Raw genomic sequence first — 19,040 nt, 5'->3', positions numbered from 1 at the left:
TGAGTCATGGCTATTGCGGGTGCGTATACCACAGACAGACCGATGTCGCTTTCTAATATACGTCAATGCTCTAGAATCGAAATCATTGAATTCGTGTATGATATCGCGGTCTTAATGGCGGCAAAATATATTCAAGAAATTAAGAGGATCGTCATCGAATCAGTAATCAGGATCAAAACTTGGTTGATGTCCCTGAATCTAGAATTAGCTGAGCACAAAACTGATGTAGTTCTAACAAGCAGCGGAAATGCAGTGGAATCTATGAATGCAAATCTTGGGAGTGCAAATATTAATTCAAAACCCGCTAGCAAAAACCTAGGAGTAATGGTTGATAGCCGTTTAAACTTTAAAACGCACCTAGAATATGCTGTGAACAAAGCATTGAGCTTGGACTCCTGCCTGTCATAAATAATGCGGAACAGTGATGAGCCTAGCCATAGCAAAATAATCCTATATGGTAGAGTAGTCAGCTCGGTGCTTTTGCCCGCCGCATCGGTCTGGGCTGTTGCATTGAAAATAAATGGCTACGCAAGAAAACTAGCAGCCGACTTAAAGCTAGGAGCCTTGCGGACTATCTGTGGCTTCTATAAATGTCCGATTACGCTTCTTTCGTCATTGAAAGACTAATTCTGATAGACATTTTGGCAAAAGAAATGCAGAGTTTATATAAAGGGTAATCAATTTAGAGGTATCAGATTTTACATTGAAATAAAACAACGAAAATTCAAATTGATTGGGCAATATTTATTGTGTGTAGAACCATTCATGACATTTATTTTTCAAAGATAATCCCTTTCGATGTTGGCCGCAACTACGCCCTAATTCGGCCATCCGTAAACACCAACTTTGAATGACTCGCTGGAGTACCTCGGTCAGTATCGCGTGAATAACTTTAGTAATGTTGGCTCTTCCAATGCCTCAATCGAAGCTGGTTTATCTACAAAGCATTTAGACTTTACATAGCTCCACGAATAAAAGTCCGATTGCGTGATACCACACGACCTTGGTGGCTAATCCACTGGTCCGGAGTGAGAGATAAATTGCTCACCGCAACGACGACGCAGTAAGTCCAGTGCTTCACGGGCTGTCTGGCAAGTAACGCCGTCTTGTTGGAACCAAATGTTGTGGAGATTAAGAGCTTTAATTTCCGGCATCAAAAAGTCGTTTATCATGGCGCGCATGCCATTCACTGTTACCTTGGCGCCAGCCTCGTCTTTGAAGAAATATGGGCTGATGATTTCTCAAGCCCGTAAGCCGCACCAAACGGTTATTTTCAATGGATGCAATGGCTGTTCTTGAATTACTTCGGGCTGCTCTTCAGCCCAAATATGGCAATTTTTCTTATTAGCGTAGTCATTAAGTCTAAATCATCACTCAACACCATAAGTTGGCCTGAGCCGCGCGATGAACACTTTTCACAGAGCGTCGATTTTCGTCATAGAATTTTACGATTTGTAAACGTTGTTGTAGCGTAAGTCTTTCCACGATGAAATTACAATGAATACTGAAAAAAATGATGTATTTAGTTTGACAGTAGTCACACGTAATCTGTCGAAAAAACCCTATTGGAAAAAGTACCTCCAATCTGATGACCCTTTATAAGTAATTTATTTTGCAATGATAATTTGGATTGAGTCGAAGTAGCCAGTATAATTTCTGAAAACGATTTTTAACTTCATTTCGTTTTTTCTTTATGTGCTCCTGCCAGTTTAATTTTGAGTCGATCGTAATGCCCAGATATTTTACTTTGGTGTCAGTATGCACGTCCGAATCGCCCATGCTAATTGGTTCGAAGACGATTGTTTTGGTCGCCTACTCTAACCTTACACCTGGGCGGTAGTGATACTGAAGAATTTTCTCTTTTTTACCTTTATTTTGCTATGCTGTAACACACAGCTGGTTCACCATACACAATTCGCTCAAAGAACTTTCCATCTTTAAATACGGCTCCTTTTTCCCTTGTTTGGGGGTTAGGGAAAAGGTTTATTATTCTGTGTATTCAGGTTTAGAAATTTAGCACAGCTGGTAAATAAATTATGTTCCCAATATTCAAAAGTCTTTCAAACAGATTATTTATGTAAACCATCGTTTTTATTTTTCCAATAATTTTTTCCATATATATTTCGATTAGTATTTAAATAATTTATTAAACAATTACAAATTATGCTTAAATATTATATCACAAATTCTTAGACGCATTTACGATTTTTAGAACTATTTTACTATTCTTCTGCGCTTACAAAACTACACGTAACATTTTTGAAATACTATTTTTTACACTAACAAATTCCTTTTACAACCAGTACAGGCTAAAATTGAAAACTTGTGACATTGTAACTGTACATATCCGTAATTTGATGCAATGAACAATTTAATAGTGTAAAAATTTACTTTTGTGACTTTGACCAGTAAAATTCTTTAGTTAAAATAATTAAATTTTTTCGAAATCACAAATTTCAAGCTTAGAATAAAATTGAGTTAAAGGTAAAATAAAATTTTCAATGAGAAATATTTGTTTTCCTTTGGTATGCGAGCAGTTTTTTCCGCCTATCGCTTCCAAAAGTGTTTACGGGTAAATATGATTTTCAGTAGCTTCGAAAAGTTATAAATATCCTCTGTGCGTTCAAAGCTGGCTTTTGACTACGATGTAAAACATTGATTTAATAACTATATTGAGATTTTTTGCGAATTAAATGGAAGTTTTTTAACTAAAAAGGTGACAGATCAACTAACCCAATCTTTCTGAAGTCGTGTCTGAATTTAAACGTGGTAGTACAAGTCTAAAAGACAATCCACGTCAAGGACGTCCAAAACCGGCAACAACACCAGAAATCGTGGACAAAATATAAGATATCGTATCGAAAAATCGTCCAGTGACTGAAAGAGATTTAGCAGAACTCCTAGGCATCTCATTGAACAGCCTACAAAATATTTTGACTGAAGTTTTGGGATTCAGAAAGCTGTGCATTCGCTAACAATGGAGCAAAAACACATTCGAATGCGACTTTCTCAGCAACATTTAGTTTTCTAAAGCATAAATTTGATTTTGTGCGTCGATTTATCACTATAGATGAGCCTTGGGTCCATCACTTTGATCCTAAATCAATACAAGAGACTTAGAAGTGGTGTGAACTTGGTTTTTCGGCTCCGAAACGAGTTCGTGTCCAGAAATCGGCCGAGAAGGTGTAAGCATCAGTTTTTTGGTAGGCGCAAGGAATTTTGTTTGTGGATTACTTGCGAACTGGTAAAACAATAAATTCTGAATATTATGGTAACATTTTAGACCAGCTGAAGGAAAAAATTCGTGAAAAAGATCCGAATGCAAAAGCAAAAAATTATTTTTAATTAGGACAAGGCGCCGTGCCACAAGAGCATTTTAACAATTACTAAAATCTATGAATTAAAGTTTGAATTGACCAGATTTGGCTCCTAGTGACTTCCAGCTATCTCCAAACCTAAAAACATTAATGCGTGGAAAGCGTTTTTAATCAAATGATCAGGTCAAAATAACTGGGGAAGCGTATTTTGCAGGCCTTTCAGACTCTCACTTTAAGGTTGGAATTCATAAGTCGGAATCTCGGTGGAACAAGTGTATTGATGTTCATGGAGACTTTACTGAATAATAAAATGCAGTTCAAATCATAAAATTGTGTTTTTCTTATCGAAGTACAAAACCTATAATAATAACTTGGTATATTCAATAAATAATTTGTGTTAATTTTTTTTACTTCTATTCTCATATGAAATACTCAATATTTTCTGCGGCTCGTATGGCAATTTTTTCCTAATTTTGTGATGTAATGAGACGGAATTTTTTCCAAGAAAAGAAAACCCTACAATTGTGAAGAAAAGTAAAAAATAAAATCGCCTCCCGAATGGTTTATAAAATCCTCTTTGGAATTGTTTGCCTAGAATAAACTTCCTCAACTGATTGTAAATTACGCCATAAAATTAAGTGATGCTAAAGTTCCAGCCAAGTGGGAAGTTTTTAGAAATTAACTATTTACTAATAGTCACCATTTAACTGTGCGTATTGAGCTCTCAGAAGATCTCTCAGAAGATTTCTTAAACTAAATATAATTATTTAAATATTTAGGTATAATTTTAAATACGCACGTAGGTATTACAAATTGCTTGATTGATTGTTAGTGAAACCCTGATTACACAACATATTTATTATTATTATTAAAAATGTAACTTAATTTAAAATATTTACAGAAGTGATTTGTCAGCTAAATTGTGATAAAACGAATTACTCCTGACTTATATTAAAAGATAGAAAGCGATATGATTGCATTTCCAGTTTATCAGTAGATATACATACAGTAGAAACTTGATGCTTGCACATCTCGATACTTGCGGCACAATTATTATTTTGATTGCGTACTCAGTACTTGCAAAATTTTTTGTTTTGTCTTTCGCTTTTGCTCTTTTTACGCTGTATTACGTTGAGAATAAAGCTCGCGGAAGTACCGTCAAAGTCATTCTGGTAATGACAATTTTTGAATTGAATCAGCTGAATGAATTTAGGGAAGTGCCGTCTAATTCATTTGCTGGCGAAATGACCGTTTTGCGTTAACTTTTGTATGGAGTGGTCTCATAATGAGCTACAATAACTCGTATTAAAAAAATGAACAGTCTATAAAGAAGTTTGTTACGCGATCTGAATCCGGTCCAGGTAAAAGGAAAACTCTTAAGATTTCTGAGTTTTCAAAAATGGAAAAGGCGCTGTTCAATTGGTTCAAAAGTGATATGCTAAAAGAGAAACCAAGTTATTACATGGCAAAATGGGGGAAAGTTCGGATGCTTCCACGCTAGCAATGATTGGGTTGCAAACATTAAAAAGAGGTAGTAAAAGGAGAAAAATGGTCAAATAAGAGTAACATTTTTGGACAAATTTAACAAAATAATTATGAATTAAACTTTGACAAAATAGCAGATGCACAAAGCCGCTGAGTCTGGCTTATTTTGGTAGCCCTTACCCGATAAAACTCTTGTAAGGTCAAATGAAACCTCGGTGCCTGGGCATAAGATCAGTAAAACCCCCCTTGCTTGTACAAATGCTGATAAAAATCATGGTTATTGGGAAATCGGCGAATCCGTGTTCATAAAGAAAGTTTACTGATATGTCTGTTGTCTACAACGGAAGTAAAGTGCCTGGATGACCTTAACATTCACACATATGGTTTCACAGAACACTGATTCCAGCGGTATGCTCGCTTATTGTGCAAACAAAGAATCCCATTTTAATCAAAATTTGCTTAAATAAAGAGGTAAAAAAGGTCCTTTGTGCGCAACGAGTCTCCCAATCTGAAACCAAGTAAGGAATTATTGAACCTCATTCGGAACACACAGCTTTAAAAGAGGAATACTGTAATGAAGACGACGAAACAGTCGGTGAAGGAACTAACGGCGTGATGCTAAATACGAATAAAATTAAATCGGAGGAGGCAATATCAGCATTCAATATATCGCACCCTAAATACAAAAGGGGCGCAACTGAAAATTTTCCACACTCGAGCTTGACTTGTTTACAGTAGCACAGAAAACAAACTATGTGACATATCACGCTGAAATTTGCCATGTAAGCTTATAACAGTCCTTCCAAAAAACAAAAAATTTATTTTTGCCATATGTCATCCGCGGACCGTTTTATTGATAACGTCTCGGTCATATTTGAGCTTCTGCTCATTTTGAGTTGTGGCCCTTTTGTATTTAGGGTGCGATATGTTTGGATTGGGCAGAGCAAAGCAATGCTTACTTAAACGATGTGGCGCTGCAGGGGCTCAGAAAAGGTGTCGTTCTGAACAAGCGAGCTTTAAAAAACCAAAAAAAAAACAAAAATTTTCTTAATCTCAAAAGAAACTTATCGCTTGAAAGTGTATTGAATTAATATAATAAAAACAAATAAACTTGGATTGCTATCAGTTAAAAAAAACTATTTTAATTTGTATGGAAAACCCCTCAGTACTTGCGACAATCTCGAAGTTTGCACCGAGCCCCGTTTTCATTATGTGCAAGAATCGAGTTTCTACGGTACGCTAATATTTCGTACTTCATAACTAGGATTTTAGCATGAAATACATTTATAGACTTAGTGCTTTAGGTTTAACAATTTATTTCATTTACTTATTTCAGATTTGAATACGTCAGTAAATTTTTTGAAATTATCACTATTCATAAATTACAAGGCTAACATTAAGAGTTCCAGGAATTTGCTCCATTGCGAGGTAATTACAAAAATGTTTTATTGAAAGGTGAGTGAAAATTGAGAAAGTAAAGTGGCATAAAGTGAAATTAGAACCATGTGCCTCTCGTATACCTTAAATCTTAGTAGTTATTAGTAGTTATTTTATACAAACGCTATTATACACTGAACTTACATATTTACTGTACAAGTTAACCTCTTATCAGTCTGATTTGCAAATGTCTTTTGGACTGGACTTCGAAATGCATTGCAATCACATCACATGCAGAAACTAAAAGTTATGACTTTACAATGACTTTTCCACCTCGTTGACTCGCTTGGTCGCCTATTTTACTACAAAATACAATTATTCATAAAATATTTAAAATTTAAAGCATAATTATTTTACAATCATTTTTACATAGAGCACCTCAAAAATCATTTAAGTTTTCTACCCATCTTCTTTTAACATTCTTAAGTCACCCCTCCTAAGGGTTACCACTTTGCTTCCCCGCGCAATATTAAGACAATTTAGTTGCAGAAGTCACTATCTATCGTCCATCAACTGTTTGCATTTATCCACTTGTTCGAGCACCCGATCAATGCGATCGATGAGTATCTTAATTGATTTGTCCGGCAAAGTGGGCAGTACATCTCGCACCTCTTCGCTTGCCGTTTGCTCGAAAAGCTGTCGTAGCTTTCGCCCCGCACCCGCCTCACGTAGCTGTCGCAAGGCGCGTATGGTGGGCTTGCGAAAAACACACAAATTGTTCAGCAAGAGTCCATGGTAGGCTTCGTATTTCTTGAGCAGCCTATAGCCGTGCAGCAAACCAGATTCGTTATCCAGGAAGATCAGTAAGTCCGAATTAGATTGGCGTGCTAAATTGTGCGCAGGTGCCGCCATAATTTCCGCATTCCATTGATAGTTGTAGAGATTGTTGACGACACGATCGAGGTTCGCTATCAAGTAGTCGAAAATAATCAAATCCGACCATTGAGCGAGTTCAACTAAGCGTTCAAGTGCGAGTGAAGTGGGCGTAATTGTTATATCTGGAGAAGAGTCTAAGTCATTTGATGTTGAACTAATATATCCTGAAGAGTTTTGTTCTTGAAGTGCAGCGTTGCCAGAATCCAACGTATTGTATGTGTGCTGTGCGCCATCTGATAAACTGGACCCCAAAGGTAGAGCTGCAGACGTCAAGGTCAGTGTAATATTCCATACATCGTGTTTGTTTAAATGTCGGTCGAGCGGTTGAAATGGTTGTGGTATACCGGCGGGTTCGAGATTAGGCAGCCAACGCGTCAAGACCACAGGACGTTGCTGTTTCCATTGCGCTTGTGTTATGTCGCGCACCACCTCCGACCATTTCTCAGACTCCACATTTACAGTTAGCACAGCGCTCGGCGCAAGATTAGTCATGTTCAGCAAGCGTCCCAAATAGAAGGAGAAGAGTTCGCCTTGTATTTGATCTGTGTTTTGGCGGTAGCGCGCACAGGCACGCGTGCCATCGCTAAATACCACAAGACGATTTTGCATGCGCCCACAGCCTGATTCAAGACGCTGTACTACTGTTTGTGACGCCACATAGGCATTCCAATCACGTGTATCTTCCGCGCCAAAGCCTTTGGGCAGTGCGCGCTCTACCAGATCACCCCAATAGATGTTGGCGTTTATGATACCCGGCAAACGGGGCTCAGTCTTAGGTAGCTTCTGCACTGTGGGGCGCTGTAGTATAATATTTGTTAACGCAGCGCCGGCATGGCTTGCTTGCAGTCTGAGCGGCTCGCGTTCCTCGTGCAACATTTTTGAGACACGTCTCTCTGCTGTGCGCGCTAATGGCTTTTCCACTTTGCGCTGTGCACGATAGTCCTCGTTAGGTGCAACATCGTATCCTACGTATGCAGGATTTGGCACGCTGTCGCTCAATATTTCTTCAGCATCGATTCGCGCATGATGTTCGTTGATGAAGGCTACCGAGAACGGGCTGAGTGGTACATTGCTAAGGTCTCCGGTTGCTGTTGCCGGTGTACGATTTCTCTGTGGCTTGTCGTATTGCAGAGGTTTCCAAACTAAATCAGTTACGCTCGCCGCTAGGCGGCTATCGGAAGTTGGAGGCGTAATCGCTGCTGGTGCAACTTTTTGCGCGGTTGACAAATTTGCAAATACAGCACGTAGATCAAGCATTGGAGCGAAGACACCCAGCAGTAGACCGAACATAAAAGCAACCATTATGCACAGTAAGCAAGTCTGGCGCTGGAACCAACGTCGTCGACTGAGCGGCAACAGGGATAAAGATGCCGATGACTCACTGCTGCCATAGCGGTAGGGCGGCATGACACTCAGACTGTGTTGCAGCGGTGGATCGACTGCGTTGTGTGGACTGTGGGAAATGTAGGCGGCGCTATTGATGACGAGTTCTTCGGGATATGCTTTGGAATACGGCGAATTCAAATGATTTTCGTTGATTCCGCTAGATGCTTGGCAGGTGCGATTAAACGAGTGTTCATTGGTTTCTGAGTCGATTTTAAATCTGTCGTTCATGTTTTTATATTGGTTTTGAAAGTGGTCGGAAGCTTTGGCTTTGAATTCGGTGAAAGTTCTAAAACCACTTGAATGAAAGCCAGCACTTTCAATGTTCTTTAAATTTGCTTTCGAGTAGCTTGCCATGCTGGAGCCATTGTGCAAATTTAAGATACGCTTGGGGAATGTTGCGCTGATTGAATTTGTATGCTTTAAATGAAAATAGCGAGATGGCCCTTTCACTTAATCAGATTTTTATTATGATGCGCTATTAAGATTTCACTACGTCTTTTATTTGAAAAGTTTTCATGATACGAAAGGCATTTGTTTTTGTGCGAAATAATTTGTAGTAAAATTTTTTTCGTTAGTTTACACCGATTTTAGTTTTCATATAAAATTTATATATTTTTCACTGTGCGGTTAGAAAGGTTTTCATTAAACTATGCCGTTATTAACAGCTTTCTCACTGCATATAGTTTTGGCTGAGCGAATGGATGGATTGAGTTTTGTTTTGTTTCGATTTGGCGTTAAGGCCTTTTGTTTTTTATTACTCTTTTTGCATTAAAATGTGTAACTATTTTCATTAATTTTAGCATGAAATTCATATAGCCGGTGATTTACGAATAATTGCTTTTTGCGCAACCAACCTAGCAGCTCAGCATTGAACACCGCATTTGGACATTTTTACAGCAGATGCTCACTATTTGCCGTCGGCGAGCGCGACATTTCGCAATATACGTCACAAAGTTTCACAAATAAAAGGATATCCGCTACCGTAAATAATGTTTTTCACATATGGTTTTTAGTGAACTCAGGGGCTCTGCGCAAATTGATTTTTATTGGTTTGTTTTTGGCGAACCTCGTTTTTTTGGGTAAGAATTGTTTCGAATTATGAAGCAATTTTTCTTTCCTTCAGCAGTTTACAAGCTATGTAACAATCATTAAAATTGTATAAAATTATGCCGCGTACGTATGTAGGTAAGCATGCATGAACGTGCATACATTCACTAATCTGTGCAAAAATAGCATTAAGATTGCCGATACCGACACGTATTTGAAGTTTAGCAGCAACAGCAATTTTCGCGTCTACGTTTCCTAAGCTCGCACAGAAGACAAATCGCTCACACAAAGTACTTAAGCAGGCATCGACCACGGTGCACTTGCAGACTGTTCGTACATTTGTTTTTACAAATATTTATTATAACGAAATCCGTTCGTAATTTATTTTAGCCTCGCAATATTAGTTTCTCACAATCAAGTAACTAACAGTTCATGAATTTTTCAATATTTCTGCCAATACATTTTTGTAACTACCACCGCACAAATGTTTGTCCGTTTAGTGTATCGCACGCAATGAAATCCAACTGCAGACTGACTTAGAAGTGCTCGCAACACAAGATTAAAGCACTGGGCGCCACCACCACTCTTCACTCACATCCAACCAGCGCTCACTGTACTCGCTCGTTCGCTTGTTCGCCTATTCGCTCTTTCATTCATTCATTGACTCACAAACACCAGCATGGACCACCTGAACGTAAGCAAGCCACCTGAAGAAGGTAGGACATTGCGCGTCACAATCAGTCGGGCCACACTGCCTGTCTGGGGACAGTTACAAATATTTGCTGTTTGTTAATATTGTTAAAATGTATGGGTGTGCATATGTGCAACGTGCGCCACTGTTTACTTACACACACGCGCATTTGCACATGCTATACGGAGAGATCAACGCAGCGCACTTGTGTTGGTGTATTGAGATCGGTGAACGCGATCGTCGCTGCTACAATTAAGAATGTGTTAAAAAGAGCATAAACGTCCGTAAATATTAACTAATTGCTCTTGTTTTTGCCCCCACTTTAGTTGTTGTAAGTTTAACTGTTGCTATACAATATATTTTTATGGGTTTAAACAGACAATTCACACTGAAAGTTCCCTGACTTAATTAAGCTGTTGCGTGAAGTATTCTAAAATTTGGATTTAAATCGTTGCGGGTTACATGTCTAATGTGCATGCACATTCATGTACTCGTATGTATGCATGTATTGTTTAACTGTGTAATGCAAAAGTTGTGCTAAGAACTAAAATTTAGTACCGATAGTGACCGAAATTGCAAGTGTTTTGCCAAGTTTTATTTCAAGTTTGTGTTTTAAGTCTTTTGTTTCGAAAGCCATTAAGACGGTGGCACACTAAATCATTTTGAATATAAAACAATTATCTTTCTTTTCAATCTACTTTCAAACGTAAAACTATTACTGATGTCTTGTAAAGTTTGCTTTTGTGCACATGGAAGCAAAATAATGGTTGACTCAAAGAAAAATTTTCCATTATTCTAAGTGATGCAAAATACAAGAACAAAAATACAGTGGCAGTAGTTCGGATGCGCTGAGCTAAGTAGCACACTTTTTATCGTATTTATGTATTTAAAAATATTAACTTAAAAAACTTAAACTTATTTTGAAATGTAACGCTAAACGAATTTCCCTCCCAGTTGAGAAAAAGCGCAAAAACGTTCTCTATTCAAAGGCGAGGTCATATGAGTTTCTGTGCAGATAGATATATATGCATAAGAAGGCACTACTTTATTATAGCCACAAAGCTTTAATTGAAAAAATTGATTCTTAGAAGAGTTAGAGATCCGACAAAGATAACTTAGCACCAGGAACGCCACTACGAGTTTTCGATATCCTAGCTTTAAGTGCAAGTAACACGATTTTTTTTTATATTTGAGGTTATGTTTGGTTTATTCAAAGTAAAACTCTTTCTTGTCAAACCTATACTTATACGTAAGACAAAATCAGGATATAAATATAGGAAGGTGGAACCGCTACGAGGCAGTTTTTGCATTGTTGACGTTTGCAAACAATTCAGTCTCGTTTTGTTTTGCTTTTATGATTTCATTCAAAGAAATAAGAAATAAAAAATATTTGTATAAAAATGTGAAAAAACGATAATATTTAGTTTTGCAGCGCATAAATTTTAATTTGATATGCCATATCTATAATCGTGCAAAGAATTGAAAGTTGGCGCAAGTTCTGCTGAATTAATTTCCCCATCTTTACTCCAAAAAATGGAGTGTTCAATGTTCATCGCTGCAAGGGCGTGGTTACTGAATTATTTTGCTCATTTTTATCACCAAACTACTGGCGAACCCCACTCTACCTAATATTTATTGATTTTGATAAGCATTTCATGACGTAGAACTCAGCGCAATTCGGGAAGCACTGGGAGGCATAACAACAAAACTAATAAGGTTGGCGTGCAAAGTCATTCAGGGGCAGATGGGCAGCGAAAGAGTCCGAGCTGAAAAGGCGTACTGTCCGCCCTACTCTTTAGTAAGAACTTTTGATGTGTTACTGTCTGCGTAAAATAATGCACATATTCTGCCCGAATACCGTTCAAAGCTCTTTGCTTTGGCAAGCTTCAAGGCAGAAACCTATTGTACCAGAAAATTACCAAACGGCAATGGGACTGGCTTGGGCACGCACTACGATGACCTAATAGCGACGCCACCAGAGCCGCAGTTGAATGGAACATGGAGGACAGCCGCCGCAGAGGAAGACCGTCTAACACTTTCGGAGAAGGTCTATTGAGGCACAGATAGAAAGAACGAATAAAACATGGAGTGAGGTTAAAATACTAGCGCAAGATCGGGAGAAGCAGAAACAATTGTTGAGGCCCTGGGTTCTATAAAGGAATAAAAGGATACAAAATATAAAAGGTTTTCCAATAAAAGGTGTTATCTATCGCGATCGAGAGATGGTTAACGATTTTGTATGGCCAGAATTGGATGCTCTTGATCTGGACAACGTTTATTTTCAACAAGACGGCGCTACGTGCCACACAAGCAATGAAGCCATTGATCTGTTAAGGGAAAAGTTTCCGGACCGAGTTATCTCTCGAAGAGGTGATACCAATTGGCCACTGAGATCTTGTGATTTAACACCGTAAGCCTTTTTTCTTTCCAGCGTCGATTCAAGACCTCAAAGATGGAATACGTGAGGCTATGGAGGACATAAGGCAGCCACTTTGCAATTCGGTTATGGAAAATTTCATGAAAAGGATATTGTCCTGTAAGCGTGATCGTGGTGGTGATTTACTTGATGTTATTTTCCACTATTAACGGCATACCTTCCTCTTTATAATGAAATAAACATCCGATCATTTACATTAAAAAATAGCATTTTTCTTTGAGTATCAAAATAACACCTCTTATTGGAGAGCTCTTTATATGTTATAATAATATATGCTTGGGACAAATAGGTAATGTATGTACTTAGTCTCATTGGAATATTCCAAGTTTTGCTCGAGCTGCAGTGCGCACGGACGGATGAACAGACATGGCTAAATAGACTCCTTTCTTCATTCTAAGCTTTTTATATACACACATATGCATATGTATTTGTGTCTATATCTTCTTCGACTTTATATACTCCTTTTATATTTCATGGTGTATTATTTGTAAAGTTTTCTCAAAGTTGGACGGTAGGGTTAGAGGAGGAGTATTCTGCAAAGAGCTCCCCATCAAACTCAAATTCAGGCTACCGGATCACTGCAGTGTGTTCCAAGCAGAGGTGGCCGCAATTAAAGAAGCAGCTGACTGGCTACTTACTTGCGTAACAACTGTTAAGAGGGTAAATATTTACTCCGATAGCCAAGCGGCCATCAGGGCCCTAGGCTCTATTATGGTGCATTCGAAGCTGGTCAGGGAATGCCTGGTCTCACTCTCGATTGCATCAGAATTCTTCGACATAAAGGAAACTGCGAAGCCGACGAGCTGGCCAGACAGGGGACCTGTGAGGCAATGTGCCCGCGAAAGGAGAGGATCGGGATCCCCTTGACAACCTGCGCTCTACTCCTGGAAGGCTGGGCTATGCACCAACTCAGCGAACGCTGGGCAAGTACACGAACGTGTAGGGTCGCGAAGTCCTTCTGGCCACGTTTGGATAGGAGGCGTTCGAGGGATATCCTGGGAATGACAAAATGTCATCTCTCAAATTTCGTGGGCATCATCACGGGGCACTGTCCGCGAGGTACACATGCCGTGAGACTCGGAATCACTTCGAGTCCTTTTTGCGACAGCTGCATGGAGGATGAGGTGGAATCATCTCAGCATATGCTCCTTAGCTGCCCTGCCTTCGCGGGACTAAGATTCAAGTATCTTGGTTCTCATTTCTTTTCTGCGCCTGCTGATATAGCAGGTGTTGATAACAAAAATCTGATGAACTACATCAGCAGCATAATGAGGTTAACACAACCGCGGACTAGTCACCGTTCGTAGTCCACAATCACTCACCACTCCCCCATCCCTTCCCTTCCTCCCCCTTCTCTGTCCTTAAATGGTATCACAAAGGACGAACCAAACTATTTCGTCCAAGTGGGCCCTACTCTCTGGGCAACCATTATAACCTAACCTAACCTAACCTTTCTCAAATCTGCTATGCTTTTTTGTGATAACCAAAATCATACAGAAATAAAATACACCTAAACTTAGTGTTTTGAACTTAGTTTCTAGATTTTAACAATTTCTGCAGCTTTCGGTACTGTTCACAAAAGCTTTGATAACCTATATTTTAAAAATTCTATTACAAGTTCGCCACAAAAAAGATCTCTTTGCCATTCTCAGAAGACCTAAGTCCAGGCACGAGTTTTGGATATCATCTGGTATATCGTCCCAAGCCCAATGAATGGTTTTGGGTTGGGTAGTCAGAGGAAAAATTATGATTTTCAATATTGTTTTTTTGCTTTATTTTACAAAAATAAAAACATAGCATTAACACATCATGTTTCGACTTGACTTTAGCAAAATTTCAAAAAACAAAAAAAATAATAATTGTGAGGAGCCCAGTCCCTTGCGGTGATCATCACAAGTCCTTGCAAATTCATTTAAAATCAATCGGACAAGAAAAATTAGTTTTATTAATGGATAATCTTGTGCCTGATCGAAGCTTTTTTTCTTCAAAATTAACAATATGGCGGCCTCAGGAAATTATTTTTCAGATTTTCGAGAAACAAAAAACATTCAATTAATTGTTTAAAAATAAATCGAAATTTTCGGAAAAAAAATTCTTCGATCAGGAACGAGTTTTTTATGTTTTTCAAAAGCAGTATACATTTTATTGTAATCTACCAATTAGTTACGTTCAAAAAACATAGTTTTGAGAAAAACGCATTTAAAGTTTTGCTATCGATTTATGTAGAGTTATACGAATTATTTAATTACTTACACTGTGTCATCTTTTCCAGGGCTATATAATAGCTCTTCAGCCGTCATATCAGCTTCCAAAATATCGATTTGCTGTAGCCTACGTAGCATTCTACCTTCTCGAGTGTTATCGTCCGGAGCTCGCGAGCTCCCTTTGTTAATTGTTGAATAACTCGAAAAGTATTTGTCGGATTCACTTCAAATTTTCGCACAATATTTTCAAGATATTATGTTTTAAGAAAATGCAAACAAAAATCCAATTTGTTTTTAATTCTCACTACCACTACCCCCTTAAATTAAAAAGGATTTACTCTGCTTACAAAGAAGCGTTAACCAAGAGAGTGGTCGTACCGGGCTCAATCCAGCAATGCAAAATTTCGATAGGCATCAGAAGAGCATCACTAGATACCAGCTCTTCCGCCTGATACCAAATCCTTTTCACCTTGTTTCCATGAAGTACTGCAAGATTTCACCCAATCTCTCCTCTTCATTTTGTCTTTTGGGACGTGAATAAACTTAACGCCCTCTTTTGCGCACGTTTTGTGGCACAACAAAAACCGTATTGCCTGCTAACCCTTTTAGCAAAACTTTTTATTTCTATGCTTGTGAGTAATTTTTGCTTTGAATTTGCTTTGAAATAAAAAGTAGCTATCCCAAGAGGACACCATTTATTAAGTAGCTCAAGATGGCTGAAACAGGATGGAAAGTAGACATCTTACACGACCTCTAATTATTGCTTCATATGTAGTAAATATGGAAGCATAAACGCAATATGCAAGTAGTTTTTGTTTTGTTCTGAGCCAGTGTTATCGGTGAGAATTCCTGTCGATTACGGCAAATCGCTTATATTGGCGGATTCTGTGCCTTTGATAAACTTCACTGAAATTTTATATCAAATATTTTCGTATATCCTCCTTTTAAATGAACTTTTTGTGCTTTCAAGAGGGTTAAAATGGCCGTAGAGTTGTTATACCGGATATATTACTAACTACGATTATGAAAACCTTGGTCAGGTTCGGGTTGAAAATCTTTGATTTGTGCTAATTTATGCAACCCTGCCTTGAATAATTTATCTTCTTCGAACGGTGTTGTCACAAAGTGTCACGGTCAAGGACAGCGCACTATTCAAATAAACAAATAATATCAAATGACTCACTCGACACTTGTTGTGCTATTCATCAGTTGTCATGACAACAAAAATAGCGTAAAACAAAACGTACACGAATTTGGCACAAATGTTCGTCCTTTCAATTTTAAATCAGTTTTTTGTTTTGTTGATCAAAGGAATACAATAATAAGCTACATAAATTACCTATGTTCATACAAATATTTGTGTCTAAATAATCGTAACTTTGCTATACGCATCTGGAAAACTATTTCATTTTTACATGAATAAAAATAGCAAACTGTATTGCTTGAAAAATCAAAATTAAAATTCGAAAAATTGTAGATCGTAGATTGAGAGCGGAAAATTTTAAATTAGTTGTCATTTGGTGGCTACGTGCATTGTGCAAATGTTTGTGCCATTAGAAAACTTGGCCACAATATAGAATTTGAAAGCAAATCCAACAGTAATAATGGCGGTATTCCAATTCGACATACGGAATCTCTTCGCGCAGCCGATTGTGAAAGTGAACTCAACCCTATTGCCGCATACATTCCGCGGCGATCAACGTCAAGCTATGGAGGCCACTGCCAAGATGTCGGCCATCATCGATCATTTGGGACAACTCTCGGCTAAAGCGCAGAAACTGACTAAACCCATCACGACTGCACAAAAACTCCGCATGTCCGACAATCAAGTCGTCTATTTAATGGCCGATGTGGGCGAACACAATGGGCATGGCGATGAGGTCATCGGTTTGCTTAAGATCGGCACTAAAGATTTGTATTTGTTCGATGAACTGGGTCAAACTCGGAAAGTGGACAAGGCGCCCTGCATACTGGACTTTTACATACACGATGCACGACAGCGCACAGGTTTGGGTAAAGAACTATTCCAAACTATGTTAAGCGAAGAAAAGTGGGTGCCCGTCAAATGTTCGGTGGATCGGCCATCGGAAAAACTGCTGGGTTTTCTAAAGAAACACTACGGCTTGGAACGCATTATACCACAGGCCAATCACTTTGTGCTCTATGACGGCTTCTTCGAGCACGAGACAGGCAATGGAAAACCAAATGAATTGGCAAGGTCGCACAAAATGCTCATGGCCAATAGATATCTATGAAGTTGGCTGAACGTGTTTGTGTGAAATGCGTAGGTGAAATCGAAAAGCAAAATTGAAAAAAAAAATCGCTTCTGCGCTTGGTCGCGAAATTAAGCGACGGACATAAAAAAACTAACTTTAACCAATCGTATACAATCTACATAAATATATTTATAGTAAAATTTTTCACAATGCTGGATATTGTAAGATTTTGTACAACAAATTTTATGAGAACCAATAACGAAGTGATATGCAAAATGAAGCAAATGTGAATAGAAGAATTGATTTTTGATGAGGCTCGAAGTGTAAATGCATGCACACATACACACATACATACATACATCTTACATTTTTTTACCTTTTAGCACTTGTGTATATTTATATGTAGATTTAGTCAATCTTTAAATTTGTGCGAACACCTGATATGTATGTGTGCGTGTATGTGTGCTTGTATGTCCATACGTGTTTAACTAACTCCAAACATGCGAATATGTACAAACAATAATTAAAAAACAATGTGAGAGTTAACAGCGTCTGTGCTTTCTTTTTCTATAAAAGACTCTTTGTTTTGTTAGTCGTTTGACTGAATTCGAGCGAAAAAGTTCAATAAAAAATGTTCTATTCCAACTTTCCTTAAAAACTCTTTACGTAGCCGTGAAAAGTGTTAACAACATTTTTAGTAAACTCAGAGCGAAACAATAGTCAATAACAATAAAGACATAAAAATTTATTGAGCTGTTGAAACAAGGAAGCAAAAAATAGAAAAGAAACCTTAACCAAACTCAATTGTATTTACCTTTTGCCAGCCCAACCAGTCTAACATTGACCGGTGCTAGCCTCATAGTTTCATTGCTAAAGAGTGCTCCCAAGATACCAAGAGCTCAATCTCGACTTCCGAAAGAGAGCACAACACAGTCGAAAGAGTCCAATGCACAGTTTCAACACACACACACATACACGCACACACACACAACCTGTGCTTTTACTCGCATTGACTCGACTGTGGCGGCTGCTAGCTGTGTTTTTTGTTTAATAATAATTTGTCACAGATTGAAATTGTCCGTTGGAACAAGTTTTTGTACAAGCAAATATGAGTTTGCTTGCAACAATCCTGTCTTGCACTGAGCAGCGGCTGAGCGGCGTTTGTGCTTTACAAATATAAACGCTTTGGTTGGGAAGTCACGTGGTGAGTTATGTAAAACGAAGAGGGAGGTTTGTATGGATGTATGTATGCATGTAAGTTAGGTTGCAAGGTATTTTAGTCAGTCGCAGTGAGTGCAGTCAATTAGTGGGATAAGTAAATTTGGCTTTAATTTGTTAGTACAAAAAAAATTCTCTAATTAATTGTAGTTCGTTTACAAATTTTTCGAAATAAATATTTGTTCTCCTGGAGGAATGCTTTGGATTAAGTCAGATCCGAACAACAGTTCTTGGCAGCAGCAACCCCTCTGACCATCTGAAAGCAGCAAACTCAGATAGTATTAACGCTTTGCTAAACTTTCAAATCTTAGCTAAACTAAATGTACAAATTTATTGTTACCTTTCATCCGACACATCACCAAGTTGTGCATACTTAATGACGAAGGCCTTAGTAACGAGGTTCTTTATAATTATTACTCTTACAAATAAATAAAAAAAATAAAAAGTAAATCAATATTTATTACAAAAGGAGGATTCAGTTTTAAAAGTTTCGGTAAGTTGTGAGAAGTTCCATTTGTGGAACAAATCAAGACGCACACCACAAATAAAAGGGGGAACGAGTGTATTATTTTTTTTATTGAGTAGTGGGTTTTGACACCTTAGAAATGGGTAAAAATGTATTTATTTTTGCGAAATCGGTGTTTAAAAAATGTGCAAAATTGGTAAGTGCAAGACGTTTATTAGTTCAAAACCTGTTGGTTTGTGGTTATTTTGACTTTGACAGCA

The 19,040-nt window shown here is 38.1% G+C and overlaps 2 protein-coding genes across 2 annotated transcripts; one reads left to right on the top strand and one right to left on the bottom strand.

The window, feature by feature from the left end:
• Window positions 1-6,734: 6,734 nt before the first annotated feature.
• On the bottom strand, window positions 6,735-8,903 carry LOC129246371 (extracellular serine/threonine protein kinase four-jointed). Its single transcript, XM_054885130.1, has 2 exons — window positions 7,324-8,903; window positions 6,735-7,269 (listed from the first exon to the last, which is right to left on the bottom strand). Exons 1-2 carry the CDS (start codon window positions 8,853-8,855, stop codon window positions 6,735-6,737), a joined length of 2,067 nt encoding a protein of 688 aa, XP_054741105.1. The 5' UTR covers window positions 8,856-8,903.
• Window positions 8,904-16,161: 7,258 nt separating this feature from the next.
• LOC129244456 (alpha-tubulin N-acetyltransferase 1-like) lies at window positions 16,162-17,741 on the top strand. The gene has a single exon (XM_054882095.1). The coding sequence runs from the start codon at window positions 16,485-16,487 to the stop codon at window positions 17,133-17,135; it is 651 nt and encodes a 216-aa protein (XP_054738070.1). The 5' UTR covers window positions 16,162-16,484; the 3' UTR covers window positions 17,136-17,741.
• The last annotated feature ends 1,299 nt before the right edge of the window (window positions 17,742-19,040 follow it).

The sequence above is a fragment of the Anastrepha obliqua genome, chromosome 4, assembly GCF_027943255.1.
Source record: "Anastrepha obliqua isolate idAnaObli1 chromosome 4, idAnaObli1_1.0, whole genome shotgun sequence".
NCBI lineage: Eukaryota > Metazoa > Arthropoda > Insecta > Diptera > Tephritidae > Anastrepha > Anastrepha obliqua.
This window is presented reverse-complemented; position numbering and strand designations above follow the sequence as displayed.

Coding starts and splice junctions, on each gene's coding strand:
- LOC129246371 (XM_054885130.1), bottom strand. CDS start 8,855: ATGGCAAGCTACTCGAAAGCAAATTTAAAGAACATTGAAAGTGCTGGC. Junction 7,270..7,323: donor GCACAGCACACATACAATAC/GTTGGATTCTGG, acceptor AGGATATATTAG/TTCAACATCAAATGACTTAG.
- LOC129244456 (XM_054882095.1), top strand. CDS start 16,485: ATGGCGGTATTCCAATTCGACATACGGAATCTCTTCGCGCAGCCGATT.